This window comes from Semicossyphus pulcher, unplaced genomic scaffold (genome assembly GCF_022749685.1).
Source record: "Semicossyphus pulcher isolate SPU_LCO1_2020_fin unplaced genomic scaffold, fSemPul1.0.p SCAF_12, whole genome shotgun sequence".
Lineage (NCBI taxonomy): Eukaryota > Metazoa > Chordata > Actinopteri > Labriformes > Labridae > Semicossyphus > Semicossyphus pulcher.
This window is the reverse complement of record NW_027211626.1, coordinates 5505410-5524615: the sequence shown is the minus strand read 5'-3', so window position 1 is coordinate 5524615 and position 19206 is coordinate 5505410. Positions and strand designations below refer to the sequence as shown.

The following is a 19206-nucleotide window of genomic DNA, read 5'->3' as shown; positions in this document are numbered from 1 at the left end:
CTTTGTTCTCCAAGGATAAAAACTGACACATTCCCTTTTAGCGTTTCTTTTTAATCACGTTTCACAGAGAGCACAGTATGATGTAATCAGACACAAGAATGATTTCACACTCACACAGACGATCCAAACAGTAGCTTATAACATGGTAAAAGTTTCACATGGCGACAGAACGATCGGTGGGCACTTCTTTAACGATCTTTGGCAAACCTGAGATCAAAAACTCCTCAGAGACGGTTTTAATCATTACCTTTGTGATATTTTAAAATGCAGGATCTGAGCGGGTATAAAAAGTCTGCAGACAGTAAAGTGCATCATGAGACATTCAGATGAAAAGAGAATGAAGGGCCGTTTGTGTACGTCTCTCTTCTGCATCATTATCAGAGTTCACAAAGTGGCCAAAGGAGTCTGGATCGTGATTCTTTGACATCTAAATAAAGGAAATGTCCGTCACTTTGATTACTTTAAACAGCTCAGAGGCGTCATGGAATAAAATCAGAGACTAAAGAATATGAGCAGGTTTTAAAACAGTATAATGCAACATTTAAATTATAGTGTTGTGACGTTCGCGAGTCGTAGGCGAGATCCACTCCCCTTTATGCCGGATTACCACAGGCAGCTTTTTTCAACTGCAACTCCGCTATACGAGGTCGGGTGCAGCAGAATCCTGTAGCCACAACATAGTGCTGACGGTGAGCAACATTATCACCCTCCAAGATTTATCCAAAAGGCAACTGGACCTCGTTGAAGTTCTTGAAGACGTTTCACCTCTCATCCGAAAGACTTCAGTTCTAAACTGAATAATAAACGGATGACACGTCTTCAAGAACTTCGTCCAGTTGCCTTTTGGATGAAGCTTCGAATTACCATGAGCTGGACGACTGAGAACCTTCACAGACAATATAACCCTCCGCCATGTTTGTTGTTTTTTTGTTGACATCTCTGCAGTCATACATATATGATTGGCAAATCAATGACGTTGATTAATTGTTCCAACATTAAGGTGGTGAGACACGTATCAACTTTTACATGAACATCAACAGACAACGTGAACATCTCTGTACTCCTCCGTTCCAGTCACAACTACGGCGTTACCATAGCAACTCCTAGTACTACCACAATTTAAGCTAGCGGAAACTTTTCACGACAAATTTCACGGCAATAAACCATCTCAAATGTGTTTCTACTGTATATTAAATTATTTTTACCTGACAGATGTTCTCCACACACTCACTCACCAGAGTGATAATGTTTAATCAGTATACAATAAGTTCCTTCTCCTCGGTCGCTTGGTTGGCTGCCATTGTTCAGAAAATGTTTCAGGCCAGAGGGAGCACATGACCCAAAATCTGGGCTGTGATTGGAGCATGTCTGATGTAATTCTGTATGTTGACCACAAGAGGTCGCTGCTGATCTGACATTTCTAGATCAGAGGAGGTTGACCTTTTTCAGTATAAAAGTGTACAGTCAACATTGAACATTGACGTCGTCTGTTGATGTTGATGTAAAAGTTGATACGTGTATCTCCACCTTTATTCTGCTGTTTCCTTTCAAATTTTAAAAGCGTGGAATTTTAAATATGCGTGTGTGTTGACACGGGAGAATATAGTGCTCTTCAAAGAGCCTTAGTTCCCAACACTATTAAATAAAAATAAGCTTTATTTATAGACTTTTCAAAATCCAAGTGATTCACGAAGGCAGCAAAATAAGACGGGCAGGTCATAAAATCATAAGCAAAAGCAAGAGGTTGAAGCATCACTCATCAATTAGGACAATTACCCCAAATAAAGACTAAATTGTTACTTGTGTGATATTTAACCACACATCAGATGGTCTGTCGTACTCCTAACCAACTTTAAAATCATGGAAATGAGTGGTAAGGAGGGGAGCCGAACTGCCAAAATACGGTTCTTGAGATTATCTGGAAGAACATACTTCAAACACAGTAGCATAGGCAACGAATCTGAATGCAGCAACATCAGGGGGAAGCACTTTAGAGGGAAGAAGAGTCAAACCTATGTCTTTACAGTAACACATCACAGTGTCCTGCTTCTTGCCTGGGAAACCTTGGAGTTTGTCTTGCGGCGTAAGTGGTTGCAGATGAAGTCGCCGGCTTCTACAACTTTAGGAAGATTCACACCCTGCAGGAAAAAAGAAAATAATGTAGTATCAGTTAAAATGAAAAGCCACAAGGGGAATTTATCTTGTAAAAAAACACAGTAGCTTGAACGCAAGCTGCTGCTGATGTTAAATGGATGTGTGCAACAGGTGATAGGAAACTAAACTGTAGTGCACACATTCGTCCAGCAGGGGTAGGGATTGTTAAATAAATTGTTCCTGAGACGAGCCATGCAGCTCTGCTGGCTTGTGCAAGTTGTGTAAAACCACTGATATTATAAAATAAACATTTACAGAGCCGTATGTTTGCACAGCGATCTGTTTATGTAAATGAGCTCTGAGGGTTTGCATGGGTTTGTTGATCTGTTGGGATTACAGGGACATGAAATACTGCAGGTCCGACAAAGACACACTTACAGTCTCGATGCCCATGCCATGGAGCATGTAGAGAACATCCTCTGTTGAAACGTTGCCAGATGAACCCCGAGCGTACGGGCAACCTCCCAGGCCAGCCACTGCAGAGTCCACCACGCAGACCCCCATCTGCAAGGACACACAACAGAGACATTCAGGCCTCCGCGCGGGGCTTCACGTCAGGTAAAGGCAGGAACAAAGATCCTTGTCCTGTGAGATTGTTGAGAGCGCCCTGCCAGCGCTGCGGTCGTGTTTTACAGCTGTTGAAGAGAACTGTGTGCTTATGTCCTGAAGATGAGTGGGCACAGAATGTCCCGTAATATGGCTTAGTCATCCTCTTTGTCAGCTCAAACCAGCAGCACCACATAATTACGGCCTTGTTCATGTGAGAGGAATATTATAAATGCTGAACAGAAGGTTTCATGTGTTTCTGATTCTTCAGGTTACTCATGTTTTTACAGCACCACTCTGCCCTTAAACCATGGGGATTCACTTTCTTGCCACATTGAGGACTTTTCTTTCCTCAGCTGGAGGTGTTCTCTTACAGCACGCAACAATGAAGGAATTGTAGTATTATTAGACTAATGTGCAGTCGCTACAAATAATCATTAATGTCTAAATAAATTCTTTCCCTGATGACCTCGTCCTGCGGTGGTCTTTGTGCGCAGAGATGTAAGAATCATTACATCTGCCATATGTTTGTTTCCTTTGTTAGTCGTTTGGCTGCTTACAATCAACATAATTGTTATATTTTGTGGGAAACTTTTCCACTATTTTTTTTAATCTCTACAATTTCAAGGGTCTGGCCTCCACATGAAAATATGTGTTTTGAATGTCAGCTTTTGTTGGGCAGCTTTCCAGACATCTTTAAATGCTGCTTCGGAAATATGAGTTTACAGTGTTTGTTCTGATGTTGAAAGAAGAGTCGTTTTTTAAACACATCAGCTCAGAGACAAAGGTGCAGTTCTTGTCGTGGCTGTGTGTAACCTAACCACGAGTATAAACTTTGTTTTCACACCAAAATTATAAAGCCAGGCCTTCAGTTTTTCAGTCATTACAGACGAAGGTCTCGGGATGTTTTCCACATGTCCCTGGGATCGCCATGAGAATATTAAAGATGTTTTCCAGCTTCCGTGGCAGAGCCAGATGTCGGAGGATCCCACAGTGAGACAAAATTAACACGCTGATCCTCTCAGTGGCACCGGGTCACGAAGGCCTTTAACCCCCGTGGAGCAGAACCAAGGAAGCTTAATTAAAAGAATCTCTGTTGCCTTTTTTACGAACAATGCTGCTAATTGGTGGCTTTTCCTCCAGACAAGAACCGACTTCTTTCAGTGGCCGTCTGAGCCAGCCGTAATTGCTGTTTGTGTTGGCAAAGGAAGACGAGGAGGTGGGGTAGAAGGAGGAGGAGATCTACTCCGGTGTGCGCACTGCACGAGATTTCCAGACCTTGGTTTAAGCCAGAGCAGGATATTGTACGAGGCAGGCTTTTTTTGTAGAATAAACACAGAGTTGTAATCTACCATGCCAATCCTCTCGCTTTCAGCCGCTAAGCGTGTAAGGCCGGGGGTCTTCGGCGTACTGTTTCCGAGAGGAACAAAACAGAGCCTTCAGCGGCGTGCGCTGCTCCTCTGGACACTAATCGTGCAGGAATTGGTGGTCAGCAGCTCGAGCTTGCCAATGCTCAGTTAACTTCACACTGCCCAGAAACCAGATGTGCTCTCAGTGTTAAACAGCCTCATTCAGAGAGCTGTGGCCGTATAAAAACAATACATTCCAGCGTACAGACACAGTGCATTGTTTAAACTCGCATGATTCGGGATAAGCTTGTTGACATTCTATACTCTGAGTGGACGAGGCTGAAGATGGACACGCTCCCATTTTGGTTTTATAACTGCGTCAGAGAGAAGGAGAGAGAGGGTGTATTCACTGAAGGATGTGGAGCAGTGATGCTTCACCTGCGGCTACATAAACTAGGAAGCTGAAAGAAACTGTCACAGATCTGCTGCTGACACGTACATAACCTCCTCCTAGGACACATAAATAAGCTCCACACTGGAGAGCAGAGCCCAGGTACCGGAGGGCAGATCAGACAGAGACAAAATAAACCTATAAAGAATAAATAAATGATAGATGATTTATTTGAGTGTTAAAATTCTAAGCTAAATATTCACCTTCAATATGAACCTCATCATGGATTACCAGACATTAATGCAAAACAAGCAATGAGCATGAGAGTGAGCTCACTTCATGTCTTTATGTTACGGTGAAAGCTGTGAAGAACAATTTAACTTAACTTCATCACATTTATTTTATTGGCGGCAGCTTCCAAAAATACAAAAAATAAAGCTTCAGAGAAAACGATATAAAAACGACAGATAGCTAACGATTACGCTGAACGCACCTGTTCATAGTCTCATTGCTCTCGTCTTTGTCGTATCTAAAGTTTAATTTAGAAGAGGGCAAATCTGTTCTGTTCAACCATTTGTGGGTTTATGTTCCATGTGTCCTTAGATATAGTTTGAAAGATACTTTCACGTTTCTATTTGTGTTCTCGTTCTGAGTGTTTGTACATGTTTGTACATGTTCTGTGAAGGGGTCACTGTGTATCACTCCTCTTCTGCTGTTTTTTGACCTTCTTTATGTCCTGATGTCCTTTTTATTTCAGTGTAAAACATCATCCTACTTGTTCATCAATTTGTGTCTTTGATAACATAATCAACTAAGTGAAGGTGAGTAAAGCATAACCATGAACTGCGATGCACAGCCTTGATGATATGATTACATACAACATAATGTACATGTCTGAATGTACCAATCTCTCTAAAACTACTTGTCCTCTCAAACTATAATATTATGCATGTGTATTATGTTGTTTGGACATAGTTTGTCTTGTTAAACATCTATTAGTTTGTTAAAAAGGATCGTTAATATTTATTATCAATACTTTTTGATTGAATACAAAAGGTATAATCTCAAACTTTTTCATGTAAATAAATGTCTGTTAAGTCTCTATCTATCACCGAATGAGGTAACACAATGGTGACTGAGCCTATGGCTCACTGATGAAAGCCTTTGCATTTGCAGTATATAGTATTATTATGGACTGGGTGTCTGTGGCGACTTTCACAGAAAAAATCACAAGCGGCGCCCAGTTAGTGATGCGTTTTCCATCACCCAGCAGTGGTCGGTCTGCCAGAGAGGGTAGGCGGAGCTAAGCGGCTGCTTTTCCGCTCTCTGCAAGTGTTGCCAGTAAACAGTAATCTATTATGGCTGAACAAACAAAGAAAAGATGGATGACTACAGATACAACTTCAACAATAAGTGAAAATCCAAAGAAGAAGAAACAAACTCGACGCTCAGATGAAGGCAAACGAAAGGCCAAAAGGAAAGTGAAGAAAATCAAGAGTTAAAACCAGGCAAAGGGAGCCAGCCGTAGATGTCTGGTTAAATTCGGAAGTGTGCTTCTATAATCACTGATTATCGCCAGCGGGAGACACTCAGGAGCACCAAATTGAAGTTTTGAGTGTATAATAAATTGGTTTTGTGTTAACCTTTGAAAAGAGCACTTCACCTTAGTGACTTGTGACATTAGGGATGATGAAAAGCTTAATATGATGACTATGACATCATCTTTTCATCCTGTGCCAATCATAAGCCGAGGAAATACAAGCCATCAGTCACAATGAATTTATATTAAAGTTATCAATAGACTTAAAGTAGATCTTTGAGTGTTAGTACAACAAACTTATTGACCTTTCACAGCCCGTCACGGTTGAACGGGGCCTCGTGGACCGAGACAAAACAAAATCCTGAAGATGGATGTTTTTGTTACCGGAGAGCTCGAGTGAGAGCACAAACAGGTTAGACTGTATTCCCCCGCTGCAGCCGTACACAATACACCAGAATTGCGGGTAAGGATAAATAATTTTCCTTGCCAAGCCTGTGAAATCTAAGTACATACGTTGTCATTGTGTGACCTGCCAGGAGTAGGTCTGTAACAAAGCCCCCCCAGACCTCCTGAAAAAAAAGAAAAGGTACAAAGACTGAGGAATGTCTTTATCAGGAACAAAAGAGGTGACTCAGGGCTGACAGCGCTGGGGGAATTCATTTCTCTCCCAGTTGGTGGTGTGGACTTCTGGCACACAGTAATGAAAAGCTATGATAAAATCTTTCATTTCCATCTTGTTTATGGGTGAGCAAATGGTAGGATAAATAATCCCGGCTGCTATCATGCTCTGTGGCCACGGGGGCAGCTGCGATGAATCATCCTGAATATGATCCACCGTCCCTCTGCGCCTTTTCACTCCGTCATCCAAAATCAAAGCTAACGTTAAAAATATTGTCTTCTTTATGCACGAAGATCGTTGAGCTCTGATTCAGATCAATGTTCAAGCGTTACAGAAGAATAACACCGTGGATAATCAAGAGACAAGCATCAATATTTGAGTAAATAGGAAACATAGTTTGCATCAAATAAATGATGTAAAAAAAATGTACAATGTTTTTAAATCTGAGTCAACTTTGTTGTTCAGGTTCAGTAAATATTTGTTTGACATCTAAAAACAGAGTTAATCTGCTTTTTAACAGTGCAGTCAGCTGGAAAGTATCTGCTATCCTAAGTTACTAACTTTGTAAGTTAATGTTTATTCATTAATACTATGTCCGCAGTAAGGGTATTAATTAATAATAGATGGATGACTACAGATACAACTTCAAAAATAAGTGAAAATCCAAAGGAAAAGAAACAAACTCGACGCTCAGATGAAGCAAACAGTCTGAAATTGAAAGCGCCCGTCAGCCAGGAAAATCAAGAGTTACAACCGGAGCCAACCGTGGACGTCACACATGCAGCACTGTCTGGATATCTGGGAAGTTTGCTCCTGCAGTTACCGTTTATCACCACAGGTGCCGCCAAAGAGAACAAAACTGAGATATTCCAGATTACCACTTTAAATAAAAAAAAGCTGCACATTGTGTTTTGTGTTTGTATATTTGTATTTTCGTGTTTCTATTTATATAACCTGCCTCAGGCCTGCAGATTAAAATTAGCATGTTTTTTTCTTGTATTTTTGCACAGATTTTCATGAACGTGTCCCTGTCAAATAAACAACTCAAAACAAACAAAAAAAGATTTATGTTACTGATAATTAATGACACGGCCTCGGTTAGAATAAAAACTATAGCCACTGTGAAAGCATATTTATCTTCAGCCCACCAGATATTCACAAGTGCTACCACAGAGCTTTGTGTCTGCAGCTGCAACGGCATTCATCACATGTTGAGCAGCCAGCTAATGAAAAGATCGTTTTCCAGCGGCCTTTAAGCACAGCATTGTCAGAGAGTTCAACAGCCAAGCGACAGATGAGTTAGGAGCCCCCCAGGGCCCTCCGATCCACCTAGCTCTCAGATGCTTTGTCCAACAGACACTGAATAGGTGAGCCTTTGTGCTGACCCCCTCACATCTGCTGACCCGCCCAGCCCCCAATGAGCTTCCTCTTCTGCGATGACAATGTGAGAACTGATACAGCCATATCTGCGTTACCTCTGTCTTATGTCTGGATTTATGTCGCTTTAACACTCGCTGTGGGCAAAGTGGTGAAAAGCACCCGGACGAGAGCTCTTCCACAGGGGTTTACAACCTAATTACATGTTTGTGAGCTGTGTAGAAACAGAGCGCATTACTGTAAGACTCTATGACAGTTTGTTTCTTCTTCTAAACAATGCACGTGTTCTGTGATGGACGGCCCCATTGGAAATATCTAGTGCTCATTAAGATTCTGGGATTTTTTTCAGCGGGCAGTTCGAGAATCATCTTGCTTTGTGGGGAGGCTTAGATCATGTTTCTTAATGCCCCTCTTCCTCGCTGACTGATGGTTCCTGCTTTTCTGTGTGTCCCATTGTAACCTACACATTTGTTTTGTGCATTCTCAACAGTCCCAAAACAGAGGACACATTCATGATGTCCAAAAGTGACACATTGTCATTAAAGCTACGCAGGCGGATTCGGGTTAACAAAGACTTTCATGAACATTTGTAAAGATTACTTTGTTTTAAGAGGAGTTTTTTAAGAGAATGCAGATTTATATTAGATGAAAACGTATGTATCAGACTGGCATTTGTAAAGACGATTTAGTCTGGAACAACTTTTCATTTAAAGGAGTAACTCACCCCTGGAAAAAGCCACTGTCAGTCAGAGCTGGTGTTCTCTGTAATCGATAGAAGCAATAATATTTGAAATTGGCGCCACAGCTGTGAAGAAAGTTGTACAAACAGATCGTGGTTTTGCCCATTCTACATTCCTACAACACCCAGCGTGCATTGCGCCTCCCCTCTGAAAGGAACGGCCCAGCGAGAGACGCTAGAGTGAAATACTACCGTTTTCGCTGCAGGCAATGGGTCAGAGCGGGACAGAATCCGAAATACGACGAGAATATACCGATGGATCGACTAAAAAATCTTCAGGTCTGCAGTCTACATTTCAAACCTGACGATTTTGAACGAGACATGACATCGGAGGCCGGCGTCCTAGATTGAGGAAGTGTAGTTTAGCGAGCTCCCTGGCCTCCGCCAGATGAAGCGTTTTACGTAGTCTGGCGGAGGTTTTCCAGGGCCCACTGGTGAAGCAGATAGTGTCCTCCAAAGGCACAGAGCGAAATTGCATTTTCACACCATAATGGCATTAGCTCCCTATAATAGCATGATAGGACTGAGGTTGAAAATTGGCGAACTGGCCCCTTTTTTTTCCTTTCCAAGGGTCACTATCAAAGGCGATAGATCACAATGCCTCTTGACACTACAACCACTCAGAGCAACAAAACGTGTCACATAGCAGTGGGCTGCTAGCAGGGTAGCTAGTTCAAACATCTAAGGCTTCTTGTTTAATACAATACACAGCCATTTGCCATGACACAATTACCGTAAAATTTGGACGCGCCAGAGCAGAATAAAACATGGGCTCACAGATCAGTTCGGTTATAAGGCTGATAATATATATGTTATTCCATATGGTTATATTCTTTTATGTGTTAAAATACTTTAATTTGATTGGAATTCAAACAACCTCAAATGGCCAAAATAAGTGGCAATCAGCTCCAATTGAGATTTTGATGAGATTTTAACGTCCTTCTGCTTGATTCCAGAGGAAAATAAACACGACTAATCTTTTGTTTTTTGTAATAATGAAGAAAATATGCTGTCTTTGAATGTTCTGTCATGTACGCCTTCGAAAATTGTCAAAAAAAGATGGATGTGGAGCAGCTCAGCATACGATTATCCCCTGCAGAAATGATGATTTAAAGCCTTCAGCAAACACTTGTGATCTCTACAGTGTTGGCAGTTACTGAAGGAAGCTGAAAGATATCCTGGAACAAGAGTCTCCACCTCAACTGTGCTTTCACATCTGCTTGCTCCTCTTCATGTTGTCGTGAGTAACAACATTGATTTATGCAAAGGCCGGGCATTTATCCATAATCGGCCTGCGGTTCCCCACAACAGTGTTCATATTCATCATAAGGAGAAGGATGTGCATGAGAAGGGAAGGTGCCCAAATGTCACTGCCAAGGCAAAGCAGAAAGGAAAGCTGCCGAACTATTTAACCTGAGAGGTGGATCAAGAGGATGATGCATCGCTGTCTTGTGTGTGAAAAGAGGAAAATCTACACTTCCAACTGTGAGCTGAATGGGATTACTCTCTTCACCATGCCTGTATCTGTGAGCCCTCCACAGACTTCTGCAGGAGAAAGTTTAAACACCTCTTAGAAACATGTTTCATACTATTCTTCACAAAGGACAGGTATAAGTCGCGTCTCTCCTCCCAGAGCAATCAGACATCATGTCTTTGTTTACTTTAGTCATGAGGGATGTTTCCTCTTAGTGATCCCAGAGTTCCAGAGTTTGCTCTACTTTCAAAGCTGTTTGATGTCTGCCAGGTTTTGAGAGATTTCAACACCTTCTGCTGTCATTTCAAAGCATTTACACGTCCCTCTGATAATATTTTGGAGCAGTCTTACAGCCTTTTGTTTTAAAAGCTTTCAGAAATACCAGGTACATTGAGACATAAAAAGTAAAAAGTTTTACCACAGTTAATGTCAGAGAGATCTGTAGGTAGTTATGAATCTGCATTTGGGATTGGGCACCGGTTATTTGTGTGTTTTTATTGATCTTCTTTAGCCTTTTTTTCCTCCTTTGTGCTCATTGTTAATTACAGCTTGACTGATATATAAGTGTGGATATTATTGGGCCAATCAGGTCCTAAAACAGACATGTCAATAGCAGCATATATTAGCTTATCTGCCTATACATAAATATATAGTGTTTGCAGACTTCCCTATTTTAATCCATTACAGTTAATGTTAGGGGCGCCTCTTATAGATAGTACTATATGACAGCTGCGCAGCTTGAATCCCTCTTCGGGAGTTCTAACTTTTGTGAGACTTTTCTTGTTTTTTTGCTGGTACACATGACATGCACACCTGTCTTTTTGTAGGGTAGCATGCTATGTGTACAAACAGAACTACAATTAGATCATCATGTAAATAGTTGTAGATTTCTTTGTACATGTTTGTACGTATACTTTGTCTACATATCTTGGTACACTGGTATTTGTCACAGTTGTGTTTATGAAAATATCTACATTATCTGTGTACAGGTATGACATGTACACTTTTGTGGTATAGTGTTCTACTTATCGGTTTTTCTCAGGGTAGATTTTTTGTGTGCAATATTTTTGTATGATATTTAAAAAATAATCTCATCTGTTACCTAATTAATTATGGATGTCAGCTGTATCTTATTAAGTGGATGTCTGTATGTATTTAAGATGGCAACTCAATGAATTTACAACACTCTCAACACTGTCTGCAGAAGCAAAGCATCACATCTGAGAAGACGGTGCTCGGCTCTACAAATGCACCAAAATGTTTAATTAAACACAAGATACTTGTGCCCTGATGATAAGGATAAGTGCTCAGTGACGAAAATCCTCCCCTTGTGCCCTCATTTCAATACTTACTACGACCACAACCCAAGCAGCGTTGCCAACTTCTACACACCCAGACTCCGTTCATGCAAGCTCCAGGTATCGACAACGCTGATACTACCTACCCTACCACATAGCTTCTACTGGCCCCCCCGTTTGAATTAAACACACAAGAGAAAAATATAGAGAGAGGAGTTTGAAGAAAGAGGTGTGTTCAAAAGAAGACGGGGAAGGCAGAGCCAGGGTGAGGAGCCCTGTCTGGGGCAAGCACTCACCCCTGCTGGGCTACGATGTACAAATGCATCGTAACACAAGATATTCTTCAAAAGAAAGCAGCCTTCTGAGGTCCTTTGCATAGTCGAAGGTAGCACAATCAGTGCACAATGCATATAAAGATATCTTTTTATTAAAGCTCAAAACTTCACTATACCGACCAACACACCTCATATGGGTCTTACTTTAATATCAGTGTTTATGTCTTTTATGTCTGGTCAAAGTCTTGTGCATGAGATTGTGCATCTCAGGGGGTTTACCCTTGAAGCATGAAATACATCTATTTTTGGTTAATGTTAATCTTAATATTAGATCATTAGATCACATTAATGTCACGGGGCCATAGTTTAACATGATTAACGTTGATTGAATTATGCAAAATGAGGTTAATATTTCTGATACATAGTTTTTTTATGTCCTATTTTTGTTGTTAAAACAAATCCTTGTTTGCAAGTAACAAACAGAAATATTAAAAGCCCTCTCAACCAATACTTCTGCTACTACATCAAACACATCACTTCTGCGACTGATGGTAATACTTACAGTACAGTAAGTATTTATAAAATGACTCATCTTAGTTCTTACCTGAAGTGCAATAAGGATGTTGGCCAGTGCTTGCCCGTAGGTGTCATGGCAGTGAACTGCTAGAGCGCTGGTGGGCACCTCCTTCATCACACTCTGCAGCATCTTGAACATGGAACCCGGAGTACCGACTCCGATGGTATCCCCCAAAGAAATCTCATAACAGCCCATTTCATATAACCTCTTTGCCACCTAAAGATAAAAGGAAACATTGACTCTTTGATTTTTATGTTTCATCGTTTATCTGTGGGTACAGAATATGAGGATTGTGCTCAGGCATTGAAATCAACAACCAAGCCCGATGATTCACATGACATTGAACTGACAATAAACAAGGGAAGGGATTTCTGATGTTATACATATTTATCCAAAGCATTTGCATCCAATTTAAAATGTATAAATGCTGCAGGAAACAAAAAAAAAACACCCCATCCCCAGATAATTACAGATGGTAAAATACGAGCCTGCTCAGTTTAATAACATGATAACCATCTCCACAATTCACTGTGTGTGAAAAGTGAGTGAAAAAAGGTTTTCCAAGGAGACACATGATAAGAGGCATAATTAAAATTTCTGAAAAGCCGGTATTTTGTAACCTTTCCCGTCTGCGACATGTGATAGCACTCCAAATCGTCAATTCATTAATAGTTTCTCTTCTGAATATTTAATTAAAAATGAAAGTATAATAAAAATGTAGACGATTTCTCTCACCTCAGCCACTTTGGTAGGTTCGATGTGTCCCTCGTGGGGGCATCCAAGAGCACAGGAAACATATCTGAAAATGGACAATCATCAAAGTTAAATATCTTTATGGAACATTTGATGTTATTTACAAGACAGCGGCTGTAAATGTAGTAATTCAATGTAACAGTGACAACTTCAAACTGCTTTTTCTATATGTCTGATAAGTACGTTATATGTAGGGCACCTTCAACATTTTGAAACGTGGAATATTTCACCATTGTCTGTTTTTGTTATCAGATGGAGTCGCTCTGTTTAAATGAGGATAAGATGATTCTGATGTATTTTAGCATTTGCTATTTTGGCTCTTCATCTGTTTGTCAGCGAGAAAGCTCTTGAAGCCATAAAAGAGGATTTACATGCGATCTGGATTCAGTTGGTGATTAGATATTGGTGCTCATCCAGATCATGATTCTGGGCCATTTGTGAATCAAAAAACAGCACTTGGCACTTACGAAGAGAGACACAGTTACACCAATCAACTACTGTTCTGGTGCGTTTATCCGTCTTGGACAGAGATCTTAATATAATCTGAGAAAACATTACACTGCGGGAGTTTGCTATTTCCATGTATGACAAAAGGCCAAACTATATTCAGCGACTTTCCCGGTTTGGTTTGCTTTAATGTCCTTCTGGACTTGTGGTTTACTGATGTATAGATATAACCTGGCGAACATCTGGAAGTTTGCTATAAAGGTATCATTACGGAATTGTGTGTTTTCTCCTGCATATAGAAAGCGCAGTATTTTTAACAGTTTAAATTTAGAGATTATCAGGATACAATCAGAGTGAGTCAAACCTTAGATATGTGTTTTCACTCATTGTAAGTGACAATTAACATCAAGAGTACTAACCCTCGGACTGGAATTTGTTGCTCTTTGGCAGTGTTAATGACTTCCTGAAACCTCAGCATGCTTTCATCAATAGAGCAGTTAATGTTTTTTTTACTGAAGGTTTCAGACGCTGACCCGAACACCGCCACCTCAGTAGCACCAGCTGCAACCTTAACACAGGAGAGAAAAACAAACTTGTAAAACCGTTTTGAGCGCTGCGTTGGAGTCACACTTACGTAAGTGCAAGAATCATCTGTCAAAAAGGACTGCGGTGCCAAGAATTAATTCCAATTGACAAGCATAAGCAAACAGTTATGTTTTATAGCAGAGATCATTGTGCTGAATTAAAAATGTAGGCTTACGGCATCCTGAAAGCCTTGCATGTTAGGTGTCAGAACAGGGTACCGAGCATGAGGAGCTCTCTGGATCCCTTTGAGTACCTCAGTGTGGTCTGCCATCTGAATGAAGGGTGAAAACATATGATGTAGACGCATAAACCTTTAACATCACCTGAACATCATGTTCCTGAGAATTCATTATCCTGCACAAATGTTTTCACATGCCTCAGGACTGTAGAGATTTTGTAACGGACAAAATGGCCTTTTCATTTTCTCTTTTTCAGAAAGTAAATCGAGGTACAATTTACGACAAAGAGGGTGGCCTGGATATCTTAAAATATAGTCTCTTAAAGCATGTGTATTCAACAAGGATTCTAGAGGAGCAGATTTTCCTCAGCTCTTATGCAGACAAGTAAGAGAGCCTCATAAATCACTCAGCACTCCCTTTCTGTTCACAAAGAAGAGTTATTACCTGCGGTACCCACTTTGAAGAGACAAAGCTGGTGGCCTCGATCACAGGCAGGCCTGTTCCTGAGAGCATGTCTATCAGCTGGATTTTCACCCCTGTCGGAACAATTTCCTGGGGAACAATGAAACTGAAACAGCTCTTTCTGGATTTGATTCCTCTCAGCATGGGAGGTACAACAAGCAGATATCTTACAGGTTTTGTTTTTACTCTTTCCTGCCTGCCTGCCAAACACATTGATATTTACATTCACTTGCTGAATCTGGTACTTGAATATTTTGAGATCTTTCAAAATAAACAATATTTCTTATAATAACACATTTTGGTAAATGGAATAATCTCTGCATCCCGTGCAATCTGTGAAGCTACAGGCGTGCAATAAGGAAATAATAAAGCAGTGACATGCTAAGCAGAGTAAACTAAGCCAGAAGCCATGTCATCTTTCCTATTCAATTTCAAAGAAAATGTGAAACATATGCCCCTGGCAATTATGGCACACCACCCATATGTTCTGGATTGTATTTTTTATGAAAGATACAGAAAAAGGGGATTTCCAGGGATGCTGGTGTATAGTAATACCAAACAAGGCTACGTATAAATATAAATAACATTCGAGACTGAAATGACAGTGATTACCTTTTCATTTTGAAGTCCATCTCTGGGCCCAACTTCAACTATTTTAACAAACTCTGGGTACTCGTGTCCTGTTAAGTTCTGGGAAAAATGAAAGAGAGACATAAAACAGAGTAAAGACAGGAATACCACTCAGTAAGACACTGAACACAAGCAGTAAGTCATTCATTTGGCGTGGGATTCTCCAGGACATGTTATTTCTAACATGAACTGTCTGCTTGAAAGCCAGAGGAAACATGAGAACCAAAACATAAGCCTGTCATGCCATTAGGATGCAAAACTCAAGAGATATGTCAAAAAGACTGGGGAAGAAGGTAAGGGTAACTCCAAGCAAACCACAAGAGATAATCTGAGGATCAGGGTATTTCCTGGTTTGAACCTTATAATTGGAGAGAAAAAGGCCTTGCTGAGTTTAAATGTAAAACTTCAGCAGGGATTGAAGACCAAGTTACATGATTTATGTACAAGTAGCTAATCTCTTGAACGGACTGACCGAGACTGTAAGAAAAAACGTCATCACGCTAACCGGAACTGCTATTTAACCGATTTTACGTTGTTTAACAGCGAACGTTACATCACGGTTAACGGCTAACGTGTCAGCAAACAGTACCTTCATGGCGCAGCACAAGCCTTCATTTACCTGCGTTTTTCCGTGTACCTGACAAACGTAGGTCCAACAATCACTTTGTTCTTTTGCATCTGTTTTAATTCCCACCGACGCCTGAGAGAAATATCCGTCTTTAGCTAGCTCGACATTAAACGGTCTTCATCAGCAAGCAAACTTCAGTCACCAACGTTTTATGCTGTTCAGTTGACTAAACTAGCTTAAAGTAACGGTTAGCATAGCAACGGTTTAAGGCAACAGGGCTAACTACATTTACTCAACCAGCTTCTGTACTTCTGTACCAATTTGTTGAGGTTATTCTGTTTTTTTCCTATACTTCACTACATTATACATGGAAATATCGTAATTACAGCATTGTTTAAAAAAAAAAAGATAGATTGTGAAATCTGTGGATTAAACTAACAAGAGTACATAAATAGGTTCAATGAACTCCCCCATGTACAACAACAATGACATATTTGCATCAGTAATACATAACATTTACTTTTGATACATTAATATACATTTTATCTATGATATCTATGTGCTTTTGAGTAAGAATCAGACCCTTTTTAGAAATGCAAATGTAATGTTAAGTATTTCAAATTGTGGTGTAAGCTCTTTCTGATGCCTGACGTTTAAAAGGAAGCACACCAAAGTTGATGAGAACAGTTCAGACTAAACTGTCAATAAATATGTTGGCTGTAAAAACTGAAACAAAACTAAAAGAGGTCAAATCTTACATAGCACAGTAGACTCATCTTGAGTGATCTTATTCTATTTAAAAAAAAAAAAAAAGTCTATGCATAGTAGTATATTAACTGAGTAGTATTTGAAAGCAGCACATGGGGAAGCAACAGTTGTCCACTTGGAGTAGGTGAAACGAATCTGGTCAAATTATTATGAAATACTCTTGCTGGAGTTACATAACATAGAGGAAACAGGAGCATCTTGTCTTATTCGTTTTTCACACACAGCTAATTAGGAAGTATAAAAACAATTTACTATCCCTATAAGATTGAAACTCATGCAGGCTTTAAAACACAGTCATATTTTAAAAGTAGAGCAGGATTTTAATAGAAGAGAACCATTATATAAGCAGTATGCAGCATCCACGCTGTCATCAGTGGCTGGCTGCAGTGCAGCCTCTCTGTCATGAGAGAGTCATGTGGCAGAGCATGTGCAGCAGATTAGAAACAAGGAAAACAACGCCCACCTTCTCCTCCTGCAGCCAGCGTCTTAGCCATGGGTAGTCCTGGATGAGTTGCTCATAGCTCAGACAGTGCTTCACCGTAGTGGGTACGTTACCCATCCGAATGGCTGCTGTTCAGCCCGCTGCACCTCTGTGTCCTCGGAGACTGTCCTGCACTCACTGTTGCAACTAATCTAGCAAATTGAAGCATCAGATCAATATGCTAATGCAGGCCACGAGGATGGAGGGCCTAGCTGCGTGAGTGGATGGCATCAGAGGATGGCTGCATGCGGTGGAGGATGATTCAGCAGTTGCCATGGCAGCCACATCCTGAGAGGGAGGGGATAAAAACAGAGAGGGATGGGGGGATGGATACTGAGAGAGAGGAAATGGTCTGAAGCAAAGTGACAAACCAAGTGATGAGGATCTACTGTGTGCATCTACAAAGGGCATGCAGAAGCTGAGCAGAAAAAAAAGAAAGAGTTTGTTCAAATGCAAGTTGGCTTCAAATTACCTATAAAGGGCTGCTTTCTTCCCAGTGGAAGGACATTAACAAGTATTCACAAAAAAGTCCTCAAGCTTATGTTTTATATCTTGATTAACAATAAGACTGGATAAACATTCAGCTCCCTGTTCTAGTGAGAATTGAGGGCTTCGGGGAAACAGGCTGCTTTGATTGATCTCCTGTGACCTTAACATTTGAGGGGTTTCCATTGCCAGACGTGACACTGCTGCCAATGTCAACTGCATGGTGTAATAAAATCCCTTGTTAAGCCGGGGCAACATTTACCAGAGAAAGAGCCATTCTTCTGAACCCAGATGTTAACAATAGAGGGGCTTAATGAAGTCCTAGCATTCAACCATCTCACCACGCTAAACTGCTCTGTGATGAGAGACCTCTACCTCTCTCAGGGGAGGAGGGCGACTCATATGATCAGCCCTGAAAAAGGCTTTTTTGTAGCAGACTTCAAGGTTGATTTCTATCAGTTGCCACCCCCTAAAACTTGAAATGCCTTTTGGGCGTACTGCCTCTGATCACATATTCATGGCTTTCTTAGGCACTTAAAAAACGCAAGGCCTGCAGCATCAACAGTTGAATTTAGAAGTTCAAATTCAACTTTTTAACTTTTAACAGATTTTTTTTCCATTAAACCAAATTTGGGCGTGTCATTAAAAATAATGTCGTGGTTTTGGTGTTTTATTTAGCTTTAAATTGTTTTCTGAGTCTGTAAAGCTTTGCATTAAAAGCATGACAGGCTGGAAATAATGATAACTTCATTTTGAATAACCAATGAATTAGTGCATATAATTTATACATGCTGTCTGTGCACAGTGTTATTTATGTAGTCTTATATGGCCACAATTTCTTAAATCTCAAAGTTGTAAATATAATGCGAATTTGCTGTCTATTACCAGAAAATGGCAAAAATAGAAATTTCTTTGACTGGAAACGTTTCTTCCTCAATGTCTCTGTTTTGATCCATGATAACTGCATCAGCCAATCAACCCTAACTGGCCTTTTACCATTTCTTCTTTCAAGGAAACTCGGCTGCTATGGTTTGTCTTGACAAATACCAGCTGCAGAGGGTTACTTTAAAGAACTGGCCTTCAGGGGCTTTGCTGCTTTTAGGAATCAATGTCTTGCAGGTGAGTGGAACTTCAAACTTTAAGGTGGTATGTCAGCAAAAGAAGAGTTGACACTTTACTAGAAGATAAAAGTTTGGTAGTTTCAAGCTAACACTAATATGTTTAACATTGATTATAACCTGTTTCTATTGTACATGCATACACGTCTTTAACAAGGCATAAGAAGAGCACAAATTGTCAAAATGAAATGTAAATGTAAATTCAGTTGAATTGTAAGGCTTAAACTATATGAAGGGACAAAACCCAACTTTGTGTAGATGAAGCAAGCAGACATGCCCTGACAGGAGAAAGGATGTCTCTGCACCAGATTCTAACATGCCTCCTGAGAACAATATATTTTACACATGATGCTTTTGGAGACCTAGCAGATGATGAATGCCTTAAAATAT

General features: G+C 40.4%; 1 protein-coding gene across 1 annotated transcript; it reads right to left on the bottom strand.

The window, feature by feature from the left end:
* Positions 1 to 26: 26 nt before the first annotated feature.
* On the bottom strand, positions 27 to 17404 carry hmgcll1 (3-hydroxymethyl-3-methylglutaryl-CoA lyase like 1). The gene is made up of 9 exons (XM_069658621.1): positions 17195 to 17404; positions 15378 to 15455; positions 14748 to 14855; positions 14300 to 14395; positions 13959 to 14107; positions 13075 to 13138; positions 12367 to 12555; positions 2533 to 2658; positions 27 to 2138 (listed from the first exon to the last, which is right to left on the bottom strand). The coding sequence occupies exons 1-9, from the start codon at positions 17288 to 17290 to the stop codon at positions 2034 to 2036; spliced, it is 1011 nt and encodes a 336-aa protein (XP_069514722.1). The 5' UTR covers positions 17291 to 17404; the 3' UTR covers positions 27 to 2033.
* Positions 17405 to 19206: the final 1802 nt, after the last annotated feature.